This window comes from Siphateles boraxobius, unplaced genomic scaffold, assembly GCF_051911475.1.
Source record: "Siphateles boraxobius isolate OS27281-9 unplaced genomic scaffold, OSU_SipBor_1 43, whole genome shotgun sequence".
NCBI lineage: Eukaryota > Metazoa > Chordata > Actinopteri > Cypriniformes > Leuciscidae > Siphateles > Siphateles boraxobius.
In genome coordinates, this window is record NW_027509064.1 from 3,019,316 (window position 1) to 3,039,806 (window position 20,491).

Here is a 20,491-nt window from a genome sequence, read left to right on the forward strand (position 1 = left end):
TACATTGGAACAAACACTATAATAGCATCATAGTTGATGACTTTATTTTTGACAAAACAAACATAGCCTAATATATTTAACATTTGAGCAGAAATTGGTGAACAAAAGCTTATTCAATGTGGCAGTAGTCTATAGTTTACAGTAAACAGTTAATAATCTATCTAAAACTAGTCAAGGAAATGTCTTTCATATTTCGTCTGTAACATAGGCATATCGTTGGTTGTTTTTATGAGCCTATATTAGGGCATAAATATTAATTTGCAGTTTAATACGTTGCTAATACAAAGACATTTTAACGTTATTTCAACATATTTCAGTCGATTTTCACTCATCTCAGTATAGCAATAGGGTTTGGTAAAAACTGTTCAGTTCATTCATTCACACACAGACGCGATTCATATTTAAACAGTCTTTTTGCGGTTTACATACACTATGATATCGCGATTAGAACAATAATAATAAAAAAACTTATCAGATGGATCCGTTGCTCCTCGAAATGAAAAAAAACAGCACATGTTCTGAGGTAAATGTCCCAGGATTATTCCTCACACAGCCTCGCAAGAAGAAATAGTAGGCTACATTAATCTGATGATTACATTTGTTGTGTTATCGCGTTTATGAGGGGCGTTGACACTTTGAATGTGTTGCTTCAGATCATTTGCGTTTGAATACCGCACGCTCTCCGTAGGCGTGTCAGATTAGCAGAATAATGAGCTAAGAGAACGATAATGAGATCGGCTGATACCTCTCTCTTTTTTAATAGATTACATAAACAGAGAATATTTATTTTAGTTTTCAATTAGATATTTTAAAAGTACAAATTTAAATGATTATAAAGATATATTGCTCGTGCTTGTGTGAATAGTATTCGCTGAGCTTTGTTTAAGTTTAGAGACGTGCACCAGAAAAAAATTTAACGGAGACAGAGAGGCAGAAAGCACACCCTGTTTATTTTCTTAATTTTACAAAAGCACACGGTTTTGATGTTAATGTGAGTGTACACAAAAAAAAGAAGACCCTCCATAGTTTATAATCATGTATTGATTTTATTTATATGACCAAAAATGACGGAGTATTTTAAGTCTATGTTGCTGCTATGTGGAAAAAAAACAGCAAAACGCGCCGGCGCTTTTCCCGGTCCTAGAGAGTTAAGTAAAGGGGAACAGTACTTGTGTGTGTTAACAATTTTTGTGTAAACATGTATTATAATATGCCTATATATATTCAATGTAATTTGTGATAATCGTAATTAATAATCGCAATTACAATTTCAAGGGAATAATCGCAATTATGATTTTTGTCATAATCGTGCAGCTCTAACATTAACTATATTTTCTATTGGATAGGAACTGTTGTTTTCTAGTAAGATTCATTCATAATGATGCTTCTGCCCCATTGCAAGCCTGTACTCTCTCTAAACTGTCCGTGTGCTGCACAAAGTAATGCGTTACTGTATTCTAATTACTTTTCGTGATAACGCAGTAATGTAAATCCTTACATTTGAAATGTATGTAATTTGATTACAGTTACTGATGTCAATCAAATTACTTGCGTTACAAATGTATTAAGAAAAAAATATTTAGTAAAATGCATTTCTAATCACGTTTGGCCGGCTGCGTCAGTTAATGAGCATGCGCTGTGAGGCACACACGCACACACACGCACACACACGCAAGGAGAGACCGGGAGACTTGGGATGTCTGCAATAATAAATGACACTTTGTAGTTTCACTTTATAGTGTATTGTAGTTTTAAAACGTTTTCAAAGTAACTTGAAAGTAATTAGTAATCTGATTACTTTTTACATGCAGTAATCAGTAATGCAATCAAATTACAATTTTAAAGTAGTAATCAGTAATTTGTCGTGGATTACTTTTTTTTTTTAATAACTTGCACAACACTGCATGTAACCAATAATCCAATATACCCTAGTGACAGTGTGACACTTTAATCAGCTTGTGCAGTTGAAGGATCTAGATTAGATCTGTTATCCTTCATCCTGTTCTGGGTGGAAGGGGATATTTCACATCTGCTGTCCCAGAGTTCATGGTGCACATTAGTCCTGGTGCTTAAAGCTGCGCCAGCACTACAGGGAAGGGAACTGAGACAGATATTCTGTTTAAAGAGGCTTATTAGTGGAAGCCTAACCACACTTTAGAAACAAATTATATGCATAGTATATTCTGTGTTGTTCGAAACTGCAACACTTCAGCATTGCTATTAAAACTGAGATTTGTTTAACTTTCTGTGGATCTAGCAAAAAACCAAAAAAACCTGACAATTGGTGATATGAAAGACATGAGCAACTGTTATCATTTACATAGGATTAGGATTAGTTGCTTGTAATTAGGGATGGGCATTTTTCAAAAATATTGCATTCGAATATTCGGGCTCATATAAATCGAATATTCGTTTATTTAAATGACGTTTAAGTTTTTGTCACCATTTCTGAACAAGCTTTCGATTAGGCAATATACACAACAAGCTTACAATATATGTTAAAGTTTCTTTTAGTTGAAACATTAAACAATAGGCCTATGTGTAAACAAAAAATATAAAGAACAAAAGCATTTAAGCTCAAGCAGCGCGAACGGAAAAAAAACGGCCAATAAAGCAAACTGCGCTAGATATCGCACAGAACGTACACATACACTTGAGTCAGCCTATGATTATCGTGTTTATTGTTTCACGTTTATTTTGAGAAAAACAATAATATCCACATGCAGTGCTGCCAGCAATTTATGCTCGAGTGAGAAAACATGCTGCGCTCAAAATCAAAAGTAATTCCATTTTGTAAGATCATGTAGTAAGGTCATTTTCAAGTAATTCCTGCTCCCCTGCGCCATTTGAGACTAACAAGTTTTTATGGCCAGATTTGAACTGATCTTTCCAGCCTGAAACCCCCTTGCATGTAGTGGATATGCACAGAACGGCTAGAGATTTGAGCCAGTCTATTTCAGTAACGCACAAACATGCAAAAAGATCACCACAATTACAGTATGATTTGCTAATTCACTCAATTTGGATCGTTTTGAAAATCTGTGTTGTGTAAATAATATACTTTTAGGAGTGTTTGGGATTGATCATTTTAAAGAACCATTAAGCCATAAGGAATTGGCAACTCTTTAAAATTCCGCCATTTTGTAATTCATCTGGAATAATGTTTATTGTTGAGAGAAGTTTTCGTGGTTTGAGGAGTATGCATGATAAGTTATTTTTATTTGTGCCTTATTACAGATTGTTTCAAAGCAGCTTCACAGCAATACACAGAAAAATAACAGTGTTAATGTTGTAAAGTTAATCAATTATGTAACAAATTCAATGCTGCTCTACATGAAAATTTGTTTGTGGGATTCTGTTTTCAAAATGTTGCAAAACACAGTGTTTCCCGTACATTGATTTATCTGTGTTTATCTGCCACAATATCAACATTGACTGACACAAATAGATTTCAGTGCTTCCCATTCATTAACTAGACTGAGGCGGCCGAAAAAATATTTAAACTTCTCATAATAACAAAAGGTCTTTCATGTCATATTTTGTGCTTCGCAAAGAAAAGTGTGCACTTCACTCACGTGATCAGCTCAGTTCACAGTGAATGAATGTGGTTTAGCGGGTACCAGTTACGCATTATTTCTACATTTGCATAGTTGACTATTACAGCATTTCACTAGATTTGTAATGCAACGCGATTGTAAACTTGTTTTCAGGAAGGAATAAAAGCTCGACTGCAGTTTCCGTCAAAATAAAAGCTCACGTTTATCTCTTGCATGTATAGAAATTAGGACAAAATAATTATGAAAAGTTTCATTTATTTTTCTGTGCATTTGTTTTACAATATATGACTATTACTGTCATACACTGTCAGAAAAAAAAAAAAAAAACTGTATCTTTTAGGGTACAAGTGTCCATCACTGGGGTTGGTACCCTGAAGGGGTAGGCTATAAACAAAACAAAATGTCGCAATCCAAACCACAGGACGTTTTTGGTCTCAAAATGTAAACTGAGATAACTAATTACAATGGTTAGCCCTGTAAATATATAGTGTTGGCCACCTTTTTTATTGAGAGGCTAAGGTATGAAAGTTTACAGTCTATGGATAAAGGGCGCTGGCCCACAGAGAAAAATCCTCGAGAAAAGCCTTGATTTTCTTAAAATATCTCAACATGTGACAGTTAACATACTCGCCCTCAAATTTTGTCCTCTCCTCTTCAGAGACTTCGATGCCAAACTGCAATAGCTCCTTTATTAATTGAGCGGTAAACAATTTCCCCAACTCCATTCTGAACTTCTGAGGGCTTTTCCCAATCGATCAGTAACGTATAACAGCCAGTCTGACTTGAGTACTTTCGGGGGCCTTAAGCAGGGGAACATACAATCAGACAAAATCAACAGAAAATGCCATCATATGTGAAAAAATAAGAATATATAGCATGAAGAGATCCCGCATTTACATGAAAAATGTAACCTCTGAAAAATCTTGTTCTGAAATTCGGCCAGAAGGGGTCAGGAACGCATCGGACGACTCAAGCCAAGCGGGAAATTTTCTTAAAGCGACAACAACCGTAACGTCTGCATAAACATGTTTTGAATGTTTTGTTGCCGATCATCATGGTCTTTATTCCAAATTTAATTCAAATATCTGTCTGTTTTTGATGCAAGGTTTTTTTTTTTTCTCGTAATTTTTTTACAAAAAATCTATACTAGCTACATTACAACAAACATGAACAATTATTACAAATATTTATTTAATAAATTCATTAACATTTGTCTTATATTACAGACAAGATAGGCTACATGGAGTGATGAAGTATTCATACACATAGCCTAATCTTATATACAGGCCTACAAAATTTATTTTTAACATTTAAAACAACTTAATATTGTGTTTTGATGTTATCATGAACTGATATGCATTTAATTTATATAAAAACAGACATAAGTTATTCTAGTTGGAGCTAAACTGTAAAAAAAAATTGCTGTCATTTAATTTCCTGAGGAACAAATGCTGCTTCGTAAGTAGGGCTGGATGATTAATCGAAAAATAATCGAAACCTGAAATTCAGAGCCTATAACCGACGTAATTTTACCATGTCGGTTATTTCGTTTTTTAAATCCGAATTATTAATATTTCCGCCCACTGTGTGTTAATGTACTTTCCCCTTAAAACATATTACCGCGTGTGTAGTCACGTAACTCCGCCCCGTCCAGTCTGCGACATTGAAGCAACATGAGCCCCTTTCACACAGCGCGTTGATCCCGGGAAATTGCCAGAACAAACACCTTCTGTGTGAACGCAAACACGACCCGGGATTGATGCCAGGTTGGGGACATAGTAACATTGCCGTGTTCTCCCGGAACGCGCGCTGTGTGAACAAAAGCCGTAATGAATGCCGTGTCGTAATGATGGCGCTAAGCCGGGATCGTTCGCCAGCGTGAAACTGTTCGTAATGCGCTAGTTTATTATCGAATCAGAGAAAAAAAATGCACAAGCGTGGTTTCTCGAGAGAAATCGCAGCTCATAAGCAAACTATAGACGCCACTGGGACATGTCACGTGTCTTTGCGGGTTGTGTGTGTCTGTGTGAACGCACTCTCTTGATTCCGGAAAATCACTGGCAGTGTGAATGAACCAAAGTCAAACGAACCCGGGGCAAATCCCGGGCCACTTTATCCGTGTAACTTCCGAAATCTCTGTGTGAAAGGGAACTCAAACACTGAGTCAACTCAGCAACAGGAGCCGCTTGTACCAAAGAAACACGCGAAAAAAGAGAGAGACTGACAAACGCCCAGCAACACGTGCCTCCACTCCACAAAGCAGGTTTCGATAACACAAGCATTTACAAATGCTACACAATATGAAAAGGATTAGTTTTTTTAGTTTTATACAAGTTATATTTTACTTTTAAGATGGCAATATTTACAATAATTTTATTTTGTTTACAAAAAGAACTATTTTCTACATTTTTAGGAAATTTTCTTTTTGCATTAAAACTTAATCACTTTTTTATAAGACGTTTTTATTTCAAGCATTGTATGCTTTGTTTGATTCAATTGTTTGAAATATTTAATAAGTAAGCATTAAAAGCTATCTGTGTGTTTCCTTATTTTAGAATCACAAAGATAGGATTATGCATTCTTTCATTAAAAAAAATAACCGTGAACATATTTACAGTATAAGCCTTGCCAGTGACACATGAGAAAGAATTTTTTTTGAATAATCGTTCAATAATTGCAATCGAGGTAACTTGTTCGATTAATCGCAATTATGATTTTAGCCAAAATCGTCCAGCCCTATTCGTAAGCAATAATCCTGTCTGGAAAAAATTTAGTAAATAGTTAGTTATATACTGTAAGGGTCTGCAGTGACATAACATAATTAATGATTATTCATTATAATTTAGACATTTTTTAGCAAATACACGTGTTTTAATGCAGATGATAGTCATGTGAAGGCCTGTATTTACTGTCAAGCATATCAAGTGTTTTGGAGTTTCAGAAGGTGACAGAAAACATCTAGGATGCTTTAAAAAAAAAAAAAAGGTTTTGGTAAAATCCAAAAAAAGGCACAATTTTAATGTTACAAATGTTCTATAATTTACATTTAGTAATAAATACATTTAAAATATAAAAATATATAATATAAATATAAAATACAAATAAAAAATAATTAAAAAATATTGTGATTAAAATTAAAATATACAAAAAATGTGTTATTACATCTATTTAGAAGTTATTGGAAATAATAGTTGATGGAAGGTAGTTCTGTATCGATTACCTTTCTTAAATTGTGTGCAAGCTTGCAAGTTTATTTTATGTTATTTTTACTTTATTTGAGATATTTGTATCGTGTTGGAATGGATGAGATATGGTACGTTCTACGTTGTGTTAGTTTTACCAGATCAAGGACTAGTCGTACATAATCAAAGTGAATAAATATTGATATAAAATTATTCTTAATTCTTAATGTCTATTAAGTAGTATAATATCTATATAAGATAATATAGTATTATCACCAAAAAAGCCTTCAGGGTGATGTCCTCTGCTTTGTTGTTGCTGTTTATTTTACAATAATGATGTTCCTTTACTTGCATGTTGGCTTCATTCATTGGTTCTTGTTGTGTCAAGCAATGTGAGGTCTGTTGTTTTAAATTTGTAGACATTGTATTGTGAATATATATACACATAGTGTTTTTACTAATCAAGTCATCCGTCTCTTATTTCCTCAGGAACCTCTACCTGCTGCTGTGTTCTTGACGTGGGAATGGAAAACCGAGGTAAGACAACGGAAGGATAATCTTGTCAAAAAGTAATATCTGTAATTGGTCACAGTGGTCATCATTTAAGGGTCATGTGGATTGAATTGTTTTTGGGCTGCAGCTGACGTGTTTTATTATACTACAGGGCCGTTGAATGCTTGAATCTGATTGGTTGACGAACGTTTTAAGGTGTGCAATTATTTTCAGGGAAACGCACGGCTAAAGTAGTTCCAGGCAGGTCTTGACCGCATTACAGTTCCACATCACTGCGCGTAGTTGACTGTAATAACGGAAAATAGGATACAATTCATAACAAGAAAAAACATGCAGCCCCATCCGCTTGATCTGCAATTTTCTATGTCTAACTTCAAAATCAATGGAAACATGCAGTTTAATTTTAATAAATAAAGTATATAGTCCTATCTATAATCAATAGAAAATCAAACTGAATAAATTGATAGCCCTGATGCACGGGTTTTCGTAATTATTGCAGATAATATAACAAATAAATAATTATTGATAGGCCTACTTGTTAAAAGGGCTTTGTGATGTATTTATTAGACTAGTCTGTCAATAATAGAAAAAAATAATGAACAAATTAATTAAAACAAATTGAATTAATAAATAAATAATAATATTGACGCACATGCTTTTCTGTCTCATTATTGCAATCTCTCTCTCTCTCGCATAAAGCTGGGGACACACTTACTCTAAAGCTGGTTATTAATTTAATTTGATACTTATGACGGATCATGCCCAAACGTGTTCAGCGCAGCGCGTTCAGTCTGTTTTTACTGTCTGCTATCAGTGGCTCAAACCTCCGTTACTAACTCTAAAATGGCGTTTTAGAATTAGCATCGAGGGCATGAGATTAGATGCGTAAGAAATTAGTCCTACATACAAAAACGCTTTAATAACAAAAAATTGACAAAAGTCTCAATACATTATCTGAACAATGTTTATGTGGTAACTGTAGTATAACTGATGTACTCCACTTTGCGTCAAGACCGCATTACCACCTCGGTGTGCATTATTTTTCTAATAATTCAATAGCCCAGAGTAAATTATTCCTTACATAATCAATTTATCTGTTTTAGATACAAATTATTTGGAGATTCCGCATCTTGTCCAAAACATGCACAGAGCACAGTTCAAAGACCTCAATAATTAGTAGTAAAATTAGATTTTCTAAAATCATTATTGCTTATTTGAAGATTTTTCAATTAAGCTATTTGTTGTTCCCCTTGAATAGTTTAACCACATACTTCATAGCAAACAGTGTATGGTTTTAAGAGTGTAGTTGGTGATAGTGATCCTGGGTTATATTATAAAATCACTGACCTCATAACGAGTGTTAGCCTCATAAAGAAGATTGACCATGTGACGCATAGGTGTGCTGGCTCTCGAGTGAGATATCTGATCACGCTTTGCCCAGTCGACACACCCACAGGTGAAACTCGGAGCTTTTCATTTGCCACGTTGTAGCTTTGTTTTTCTGTGGGGAATTATACCTTTATGGACAAAGAGAGGAACTCTGTAGAAGAGGAGTATATCTCATCAGGTAGGAAAAACTTTGTTTGCCGCACTTCATTGTCTACAGACTGAGGAACAGGGTAAATATTTGTTGTCTACCATTGAAGTGCTTTTCTTTGATAACGATGAGGGACATTTAAAAATAGAAGCAACCTTTCATTTTTGTTGGTACAGACTGTTTTTCCCTTCATATTTTGGGTTATCCATTTTAAAAGGGATGTATTCCTTTTCATTTAGCTATATAGCTCATGTGTTATGCAACAGCACATATGAGCATGTAAAATTGCACACCATAAATGGCCGTGTACTTTAAAAACTACTTATTTTTACAAATAAATTCTTTGTTTATTCCATATCAAAAATCTGTCAACTGGTTTAAGATTACATATTTGTTTTAGTTTAGAGAACGATATACACCAGTAGATCTGTGATTATTTGCCCATGTGATACCTTTCAAAGTACTGTACTGTGTCAGTATCATAGTACAGTGATGTTTGAGATTATAATGCACTATCATACTTCCATTTGTACAGTACTGCTTAAATGTTAGGGGTTAGTAAGACTTTTTTTTTTAAAGAAATGTATACTTTTGTTCAGCAAGGATGTATTAAATTGATCAAAAGTGTGAGTAAAATACATTTAGTGTTACCATTTTTTTTTAAATAAGTACTGTTCTTTTAAACTTGAACAAAATAAAAGAAATGGTAACACTTTACAATAAGGTTTCATTAGTTAGTTAATTTATTACCTAACATGAACTAACCATGAGCAGTACATTTGTTACTGCATTTGTTAATCTTTGTTAACTTTAGTTAATAAAAATGCAGCTGCTCATGGTTTGTTAATGTTACTTCACAGTGGATTAACCAATGTTAACAAATACAACTTTTGATTGTCATAATTAGTAAATGTTGAAATTAACATTAATAAATGCTGTAGAATTGCAGCTCATTATTAGTTCATATCAACTAATGTATTAAAACGTATGAAACCTTATTGTAAAGTGTAACCGAAAAAGGATTGAAAAATCTTGCCAACACCAAACTTTTGAATGTTAGTGTATCATATTACATAGTGTTAGGTCTCAGCAGCAAGAGGGAAGTAGAGGTCAGTAAGCTGGGCTGAGTTGAGTGGGGGACGGAGGGGGGTGACTCTGGGACGCCAGAGTCACTGTCGAGCCCTCTTGAGGTGTCGTGGGCTAGTCGACGAAACACTGAGGACGGAAGGTGCCCACTTGAAGACCCTAGAGAGGTTCCCTACTCCGCTCAATCCAGAGGGTTGTTATGGGGGGACCGCACTGTGGTTGCAGCCGTTGTGTGTGCTGATGTGCAATACACTGCAGCTATTAACACCAGACAGAAGGAGATTCACGTCACCAGATGGAAAGAAGCGTAAATGGATGGAGAAGCATAGGTTACTGTAAAGCTACGTCTTAGTTGGTGCTTATCTTGGCGAATGCTGAGTACAAATCAGCATGAATTTTTAACATCTACTCTCATGTAATGGAAATCATTATTCTATGGTACACCAATGTTATTTAGGTCGAAATAACGATGCTCCATCTAAAACGGTTGTAAATTTGGTAGTATCTTGCGAATTCTTGCTTAATTACTATTTATGCCCTTTCTATTTTGCTATGTAGATTATTTTTCCTCAGGATCATTTAAAATGAACTTGTAAAGACAAAAAGGTGTTAAAAATCAGATACGTTATATAACATTCAATGATAGGTATTGAAAATGATACCATGTTATCGCCATGCTACCATAGTCCTGTTTTATTAAAAAAACTTTATAATACCATGGTACTTGTTGATACGTTTTGCTAGTCATGAAAGTTATATTCAGGGACTGTGCCAGGAAGTGGAGTTACTCTTTACTTACAGGAGTTTCTGCTGTGATCTGGAAACAGTCCCAAGAGATTTCCTTGATAGGATTTACTCGCCTCAGTGTTTTGGCCTGTTTTCTTCCCGTGACTCTTGTCCTCAGCATTGGGACACAGAGAGAGAGAGATACCAGGACAGCAGATAGGGAAAGAACAGGGATACAGATAGAGTGTTGTGTCTAATGCTGGGACAGATCACATACCGGTAGTTGTGTTTGTTTAATACATTTGTCTGTACCATTGGTGAATTCCTTTAGAAAGTGAGCATCATCTTTATGCTGTATACTGGTACACACTGTTGGAATCGTACGTCACTGCCGCTTTATCTGAATCTAAATGTCACCTTGACAACAAAGCAGAAAATGCATGTCTATAGTGGTTAAGAAGACTGAAAAAAAGATTTTTTAGATATTTAATGCTAATTGATTCTCGTTTCTCTCTGTATAGTGTTTGGTAAAAGCAATCAAACAATCAATAGTCAAAAGATGTAATAATGGAAGAACTGTTTTAAAAAGTGATTTTTTTCACTATTATACCAGGATATTATAATAAATAAAATATTTTTTTATCATAAAAGACAATAAAAATAACATTGAATCAAAACCACTCCTTTCTTGGTAAAAGAAAATGTGCTTGATTTTCAAAATCAGTGAATTTGCGACAGTTGAATGTAACAATTGTAACAAGGCAAACATGTCAGTCTCTGAGTAATGTTATTTATTTAAGCTACGAAATAAACTTCATTCCGTAAAATAAATGTAATGAACTATGCAGAAAGCATTTAGAATGTCTCCAGCACATTTTATTTACCTAAAAATCAAACATATTCACCCCTACACACGTTATCAAGTCCGTCAAAAACCTAGGCTCGCTGTCGGTTGGAATATTAGAACTAAAAACATCGACTTAACACAATCATGGGCAACAAGCACTTCACTTAATGCTTGCCAGCTAAGAAATACCTAATTATTACCTGTTTTTAAATCCAGATCACGGCATCGATGTCTGTCAAAAAAAATAACGTGCACAATACAAGGTAGTAGAAGCAGGGATCCAGCGAGTACACGCATTTCCTGGAAACCCACACTACCAGATGCTTTCCGAGAAGGAGAAAATGGTGGCCTAAGTGGCTTCAAAATGCTCTCTGTGAGAGATGATAACGTGGATAATACATAATAAACTGGAGTATAAATTTGTTCTTCACTTACTGAAATTTAATCTGAATAATCAGGGAACCATTTGAAATACTTCATGCTGCATTAGGGCTGGGACGGTTACCGCAATACCGTGGTCAGGTGACGCCTACCGTGGGTCTGAGCTCGTCACCGTCATCACCGCAAAAAACAACAACATTGGCCTGAACATGTGTGCACGTTGTGGCTAATGACATGGATTCATTGATTCTAATGACATTGTGTCTTACATGGATTCAAGGTTTTCTAAACAAAACTTATCATCAAAAGATGGAGCAAATCTGACCTTTCGTGAGTTGGGGATCGCCATCCATCCGCACCAACGTTTTTTAACCAATTTTCAAAACCACACCCGCCCGCCATCCGCTGATTGTTTTAAGGTCAATGGGTGATGCAAGGCGCTGCTGCCGGCGAGGATAGAAAGCTGTTGGCTGTTCTAGAAAGGAGACTCATATTTAAAGCGGTTTACCGCTATACCACAGGAATTTCTTGCTTTTCAACCGCGGTTAGAAAAAATCCATACCTTCCCAGTGGGCTGGGAATGTAGCCTACTGGGAAGTAGGCTACCTACTTCCCAGCTAAAGAGAATAAATGCCAACTAAAGCCTTGTGCACACTGTGCGATTTATAATAGTCCTTTACGATTGTTGCTTGTCAGACTGTACAAACGTAATCATCGCTGTAAGCCATGTCACACTGTAAGATCAGTTGTCATAAATGTGAGGCTGTATGGCAGTTAAGTGTGGCACTTAATGAGTTTTACATGATCAATCAATGACACGTTCAGTGACAGTGAGCTGCATTACACGCGGGATTGAAATGGTGGCTATTAGGGATGCATGATATATCGGCCACCATATTGGTATCGGCCGATATCGGTTAATTTTTAGGGTCCTATCATACATCTGGCGCAATGCGGTGCCAGGCACGACGCAGGTGTTTTTTGATTGTTTCATAGCCCAATGCAGTTATCATTTTCACATCCTGCGCCACGTTGTTTAAATAGCAAATGCATTTGCGCCCATATGTCCACCCATGGGCGTGCTGGTCTTAAAAAAAACAAGGTGTGTTCAGTGGCATTGTTGGCGTGTTGCTATTTTGAGGCAACTAAAAAAGATCGCGCCATTGACCAACAAAAACCTGGTCTAATATCAATGGTGCAGTAATTTTTTTGTTATTTAAAGGGCAGATTAGTTATATGCGCCTATAGAGGGGTGCACAACCCGCATACACTCTGCTTATTACACACGGGACGCGCAGCAGCACACAAAAATGCCAATTATTAAAAATAAAAGGATTACAATGTAAAAGATTATTATTGTGTACATAAAGATATGGTGGAATCCGGCTTGTCCCGTAGATGGTTTGCTTGTGCTCTTTAACCTTGCGCACGAATAGATCCGTTCCCGTTCAGGAGAAGCATTCAGTCTTTCCGCTTGCAATTTCCACTATGTAAATAGCGAATCCGCCATGGCGCAACTGGCTTTTAAAGGGAATGGGAGATGAGACTCTGATTGGTTTATTGCATGTTACATCCCAAAACACTAACCTGGTCCAACCAGACTCTCGTACATTCTAGTACACTAACGATCATAATTTTGGCAATAGATGAACTGTTAAATGAGTGATCTTGAGATGAGTCCCTGCATTGGAAAAAGTGGACATGTGCAGTTGTTGCTTTAAGGTGGTGTTTCTTCCTGATTCTACCTATAAATTCAAATTTTGTTGTAACCTAATTCAATCAGGTTTATGTAACATACAACAAGACAATGCTGTTTTAACTAAGTGCTGTCAGTTAAACGCGTTATTAACGGCGTTAACGCAAATCCATTTTAACGGTGTCAATTTTTTTATCGCTAGATTAACGTTCTTTTTGGCCTAGCAAACTTTGCAGTTTTTTTCACATGCTGTTGCAACAACTAGTAACGTTAGAAAAACTACAACACCACACCGGATCTAGCTAGACCGGAAACAAAACAACAGACACGCCGCACACACTTGCTTGGGCTTGCGAGCCGACCAAAGGGTAGTAGGGTAACGTTACGTTTTGAGTGAATGGTGAGCGCGAGACCCCGAAATGGATGCCAATAAGATTCTGAATGGAAAGTTTACTTTTAAAAGTTACCAAATGGTTCCATTGACAAGACCAAAGTGATCTGTGTGTTTTGTAGTTGTGAACTGGGCTATCATCGCCGCATGTCCAGTCTGAAATACCACTTGATGTCCAAGCACGTATGCGAATTCTCCGCCCCCTCGTCAAAGCCAGGCGACGGCTTTGAAAAGGATTTATTTATTTATTTTTATTTCAATTAAACTGTATGTATATATTTATTTTCATTTAAATGCTTTTTTAGGTTTCATTCAAATAATTACTGAACACTATTATGTATTACACACATAATTGTTTATTGACTTATTTATAAATGTATAATTTAAATGGAGTATTTCAGACAGAAGCGCATGGATACCACAACAAGAAAAAACTTACTGCCGATCCACTTTTCCATGTTGATAAGAGCGTTAAAATGAGAAAAAATAATGGGACAAAAATAAATCAAGGGACATTTATAATGGATAAAAATGTGTGATTAATTGCGAGATAACTATGACATTAATGCGATTAATCGCGAATCAATATTTTAATCGTTTGACAGCATTAGTTTTAACTTAATTGAGTTACATTGACCCAATATATATTTTCCAATAAAGCTCAGGATGAACACATTTGACACATGCACCAGACATGCACTACACACCAGAGGGCACTCTAGTCGTGACTCGTGTCAGCTAGTCGTCCAGTTTGACTCATATGCGGATGTAAATATATTATTAACTTGATAGGTGATATTTAGAAAATTTTGTTTGATTACTATCTTCTTGGTTGTTTAAAAGATTAAGGCTATTATCAAAGTTTGATAAAATGTTTCATTTTCTAATAAAAGATGGTACATTTTTACATGATTTGTTACATTTAATTACTCCTTAGCATATTTTAAGTCAGATTTCCAGATTTAGATTTTTCTATTTATGTTCTGATCTAGAATATTTAATTAACCTCCAATTGCTCTTGTGAGGTCTAAATTTTCTTGCATATCATGATATCTATTTTTTTAAACAAATTGTTCCTTCAATCATCTTTTAAATATGTTGCACGGGCTCACAAACCAGTCTGAATTACTTTGAATGACCAAAGGTGTGGGAACTCAGTTAAAATCCAATTTGCTTCCTCCAAGACACCATGGTATGTATACTTTGCATGGCCTTTAAATGTGTTCCTTCCTGTAATGCCCTTTACTGGTTCAAAAGTGCCATGGGGAATAAACCCCCACTGTGTTGATGTTTTTAAATGCTCAACGGTTTCACGTCTTCCGTCATTATAATCATATGCTAATGTCCAGTGAGTCAGCAGTCGAGCACCACAATGAACTGAATGCATCTAAAGCCTCACATCAGTGTATCAAAAGAACAACTAGCCAAAGCAATTCAGAGTGGGGTGAGCAGTATGATAGCAATATATCCATGATTGGAATGCCAGTGTACACATTGTATGGAACCAAATGTTTAAAATTCATAGCCATTAAGATTGTTGAGACTGACAAACATGTGTTGCAAATATGGACACCTTGAATGGGATGTTTTATTTTATTTACTAGTGTTTGTGCTTTTGGGTTAATGATTAGGCCTAATGTTTGGATGAAGTGCTTTATAGTTGAATTAATTTAATTGGATTTCAATAGCACACTGTGTCCTTCAGATGGCACTAGTGTAAGTCATTTGGCTTTTGCTTCAAGCAAGAGGTCATATGTAGAGCTAGTGGAAATGTATGCTGTCAGCCTGTATCTGCTTTACAGTTTCTGTTTTTGTAACTGTAGAACAATAGACCTGTGACCTGTTTACTGTGTCATATACAAGTTTCTCTCACATCTATTAAAGACACAGTATGTAGGCCTAAGTTTAGCCGCTAAAGGGCGCTTATTCAAAACAATAACAAAGGCGTAACTTGATGTATGAGCGTGGAATCATGGGAGTTGTCGTCTTCACCTTCACAGCCTATAGAAAACAATTCAACTGGACTCAGGCAGAAATCATGATTTGGCCTATAGTTGTATTTGCGTTACTGTGGTATTAAGGGCAGGGCCTTGTACATTTAACTTTACTGTTTTTATTATGCTTAAATGCCACAGTCGGCCACTGCTGCTCCTTTCGTTTAGTGAGATAGATTAGTGGATAATTCAGCAGTAAAATTTAATCTAGAAAAATCACAAGTGCACAACAATTTTTATAAAATCTCAACATTTAGTGAAAAAAAAACATTATTTAGTGGGGAACAAATAAGAGATAATAAGTGTAGTACTAAATCTGGTAAAACGTTACATATTGCTCTTTGTATTAAGGCTGATCAATTTTATCGATTCTGCGATATAAATCAATATTTTTTTTCCCAAGAAAGTATAGATTTTTAAGCTGCGAGTATCGATACATAAGTCCCATTCAAATCCCCGTGTTTACCCCCATTCGCTTTAAAGCGTGGACGTTTTTGGTTCTGCTGTCGGTACTGGAGAAAATAGAAAATACATGTAGGCTACTATTTATTATTGATATAAAGACGTAATCTTGAACATGTTTATCTCGCCAGCCAGTTCTATATATAATAATATTAAACCATTTGTCTGTGATTTGTCTGTAAACCATTTGTCACTTTGCTATTCGCAGTCCAGAAGAGAGAGAGCGATCTCTCACGCGGAGCCACAGCGCGTGCGCACAACACGACACGACAGCCCTGCTCAATGACTGACAATGAGGACAAAAAACTAAACATTCAAACGTGGTTACACTTTAGATCTGGGATAATATTCTAATTTTATTTTAGATTCGGCTTTCAGAGATTATAAAAAGAAGATATTTGAGATGAAACCAAACTAACTGCATTATGTCTAGAGCAACTTCCTTCCCTTCACAGCGATGCGCTGTCATTTCTTCCTAAAACCCAAAGTACCGTCAGAATCAGCACGATCGGTGATTGTTGTAAAATGCAGTCTCTACTGTTGCTAAATTGCGGACGCGTTTAATCATTAAAAGAGCTATTAAAAGCACAAACATCTGCGCAAGAGTTCACTAGGCGACGCGCGCTCCAAAATGGACTGCGACGGGACAAGAAAAGTATAGGCTACTTAACTTTGGGCTTCATGTGCGCATCTAAACTATCAAATATACATAATAATATAAAAATGACCAGCTATGAGATTAACTGAAACACAGTTTATTCACTTAAACAGTTTAGGTCTTAAATGGACGTAAATAGTTAGGAGAAAATGATGGTGCATCAGTCACCTATTAGATCTGCACTCGGTCTTAAAGGGGCAGCGTCTAATAAACCTGCTGACGATGGAGCCATTAATGTGAATCAAACAACAAAAGGCACTCACAGCTCTTGAATGGATAACTTAAACTTGTCCAGTCAGAGACATATATTGTGTAAATCAAGTTTTTAGTTTTCAGTTCAAATAATTCAATCCAAGTAAATGGAACACTCACAAGATGTCACCAAAATCACTCTGTCCCCTTTAAATCTTTCAGAAAATGATGTAAGTGTATCGAATTATATCGAATCGAATCGTATCGTTGGCTGAATATCGTGATATATATCGTATCGTGAGCTGAATATCGTGTATCGTATCGTGAGATTAGTGTATCGCTACAGCCCTACTTTGTATTGTTGTAAAATACATTAATGCAAAACCAGATAAAAAAAATCAAAAAGATAAAAAAAAATGTTAGGCTATACTATAAAATTAAGACTTTTTTAAATGTATAGCGCAGCTGTTTAATGAGGCAGCAACATATGATAGCTAGGGCAGAACAAGAAAGGCTATTAATATTCTTTCATTGCGCGAAAGTATTTTGATATGAAAGGCTCCAATAGACCTTTCTCACAACTTCTCTGTATTTGTGAAAGGAAATACGCAATCGTTGTGGAAATCCAACTGTTTTAAAAGGCAGTGCTGTCAACATGCTCCACTGGCAGAATAAAGCTGTCTGCTGTGTTTATCTAAAATGCAGACCAGTAAAGTCTTATTTCTGTCATTATTAGTGGGATATTTGGGAGATCTTTTAATAGATATTTAAAAAATGGTTTATAAACTAAGAGCATTTAATGTCCAGCATTAAGTTGTATCCTATTTAACGATCCAGTTTTATCTATCTTAGTTCATTCAACACTTGTCTGGCTTTTGTCTCGTGACAGCTGAAGTGATTTTATCCAAACTCTCTCTGTGTGTGTGTCTGTCTCTCTCTCTGTCTCTTTATCATGAGGTTAAATCCTAATATAACTGGTTGGCATGCATTTCTCTTTGATTTACGGGGGGGGGGTTTTGGTTTTTTTTCATCTCAATGTCCACATTCCAATAAATTTTTGGAAGTTTTTTGGAGTTGGTCCTAATTTTTTAATGTTTTTGAAAGAGGTCTTCTATGATCACCAAGGCTTCATTTATTTGATTAAAAATTCAGTAAAAACATTAAATTGTAAAATGTTAATACTAGTTAAAATAACTTTTTTATCAGTGTTAAAAACATTAAAACATTTTTGTGGAAATTGATACATCTTTTTTTTTTCAGGATTATTTTATGAATAGAAAGTTTATAAGAATGGCATTTAAATGAAATTGCAATCTTTTGTAACATTTTTAAATGGCTTTACTGCCACGTTTGATCGTTTTAATGCATCCTTGCTGAATAAAAGTGTTTCTTTAAAAAAATATATATATATATTTCTGGCCACAAACTTTTGAAAGGTAGTTTTTTATTTTCTCACTGACCTTTAGAAATTACTAGACACTTGAGCCACACTTATGTTTGAATGTCATTGCATTAGATGACAAATATCAGTATTAGTATGTATTCGTGTAATGAACATTAGTTATAACCATTCTATTTCATTCTAGCCAGTAACCTTTTGGAAAGGAGACCCCTGAACTGTAAAATTAGCCTAAGTTGTGATCATGAGAAAACAACAATTTTGGTATTTTGAAAATGAGAAAACAAGAAAGAATAAAATGATAATGCATGGCCTTATGGCTTCCGTAAACAGTAGATATAGATATAGTTAATATGATGAATCTCACCTGTATGGTTACTTTTCACCCTGTATAATGTGTAAACCTGAAGAGAACTAACTTTTACTTACATTCACTGAAATTACTAACTACAGTTTATTGAAAATCATTCCAAAAATTGTTCAGAAAAGAAGTTAGTTATTATCCATGAAGATAATGTGAAGGTACTGCCTCCAAGACACACATTCTGATCTCATTTTATATTTATTAAGCTTCATTTTATTATTTTATACAAAATACAGACTTCACTAAATACTGTACAATTCTGGTATGTTCTTGATCAGAGCAAAAAAAGACAAAACATTTATATCCACCCCATGTAAAGTATAAGGTTGCATATTCTCATTAGATGTTACTGAGCAGTGGAGGAGAGTAAGACTATACCAACCACATTGCAACACTGTATTTCTCAATTTAAGTTCTCATCAGCATAATTGTCTGGAATTTTACCTCCCACTTTGGTTATGCCTAGGTGCTCAGCATCAATGTAAGTATACTGTGAACGGGCTTCTTTCATGCCCACACATATAAATAATCAGCCTGTGACGCCAACTCACTATCTGTCTCACTCACTGTAATTTGAGCCTTCTATGATGTCACTTCCTGCCAGTCAAGGGCTCCACCTCGCCCCATTTCAGGTTGCAGCCACTCTCGGGTTACACTGCACCGTCTAATGCATTGTGGGAAATGAAGGTGTGTAGCAGCAGAGGTAGAGACTGGCTCCGACCTCCTCTGGTCCCTCCAGAGTTTCCCTCTGTGAACTTCGGCTCCGAAAAATCTGCCACCGGGAATGACTGGCATCCTAACCAGCTGACATACTTCAGACAAGCAGCGTATGTTATTTATGAAGTCAGGGCTGCTGAGAGGGAGGGACCTTCATGAGTTGTTGACTAAGAGCAAGCGAACTACCTAAACAGAAGTTGTGAAGTAAGAAGGAGGGACGAAACGGCGACCGTGAGCACGAACTTCTAGGATTACAGAGCGAGAGTACCTGCTCTCCGAGAATAGTGGAACTGTGTTTTGCCCTCCCTGCCGCGGGCCCCGGGACTGGCAGAGGACAGGGCACACGGGACTTGGGGGTACTGGGCAAGATTATGGGACAAGGAGCAAGTACTCAGACTTTAAACCCAAATCTTACCTACATAACAGGTGAGCTACAGCTGGATTTTGGGCAGAATGTTGATTCAGAAACCTTTGTATGGTTTCTTATGTTTGGTTTGCCAGACCCGTTTTGCTTTTTACGCTCGAGGCGATCAGATGATATTGCTTATGCATACTCTGTACAGATGCCAACTGTACTAGTCTGAATTATTGCAGGTGTATGTTTGTTTCACATGAAGGAAGGAGTAAGAGACAGGTAGGGGCAGGTCAATGTACGCTGATGGAATTTGGCGGTTGTGCAATTGGACATTCTCATGTTTCTGTCAGGCACGCTTCCTCTCGGATTAGAACCTACGAGATGATATAAGAACGTGCTTCGCTGTAACTGACTGTTGCTCTCTATAGCAGTCT

At 36.0% G+C, this 20,491-nt stretch overlaps 1 protein-coding gene across 8 annotated transcripts in view; it reads left to right on the top strand.

Moving 5' to 3' along the window:
- phactr4a (phosphatase and actin regulator 4a) overlaps positions 1-20,491 on the top strand; it is a 98,549-nt gene that overhangs the window by 36,414 nt on the left and 41,644 nt on the right. For 4 of the 8 annotated variants that reach the window (XM_077200113.1, XM_077200115.1, XM_077200119.1 and 1 more), the window contains exon 2: positions 7,229-7,276. In XM_077200113.1, the coding sequence (XP_077056228.1) occupies positions 7,264-7,276 (13 nt within the window). In that variant the 5' untranslated portion in view covers positions 7,229-7,263. Of the gene's footprint in view, positions 1-7,228; positions 7,277-19,626; positions 20,129-20,491 lie in introns of those variants that run through there. The other 4 variants (XM_077200112.1, XM_077200116.1, XM_077200114.1 and 1 more) reach the window with 3 other exon arrangements.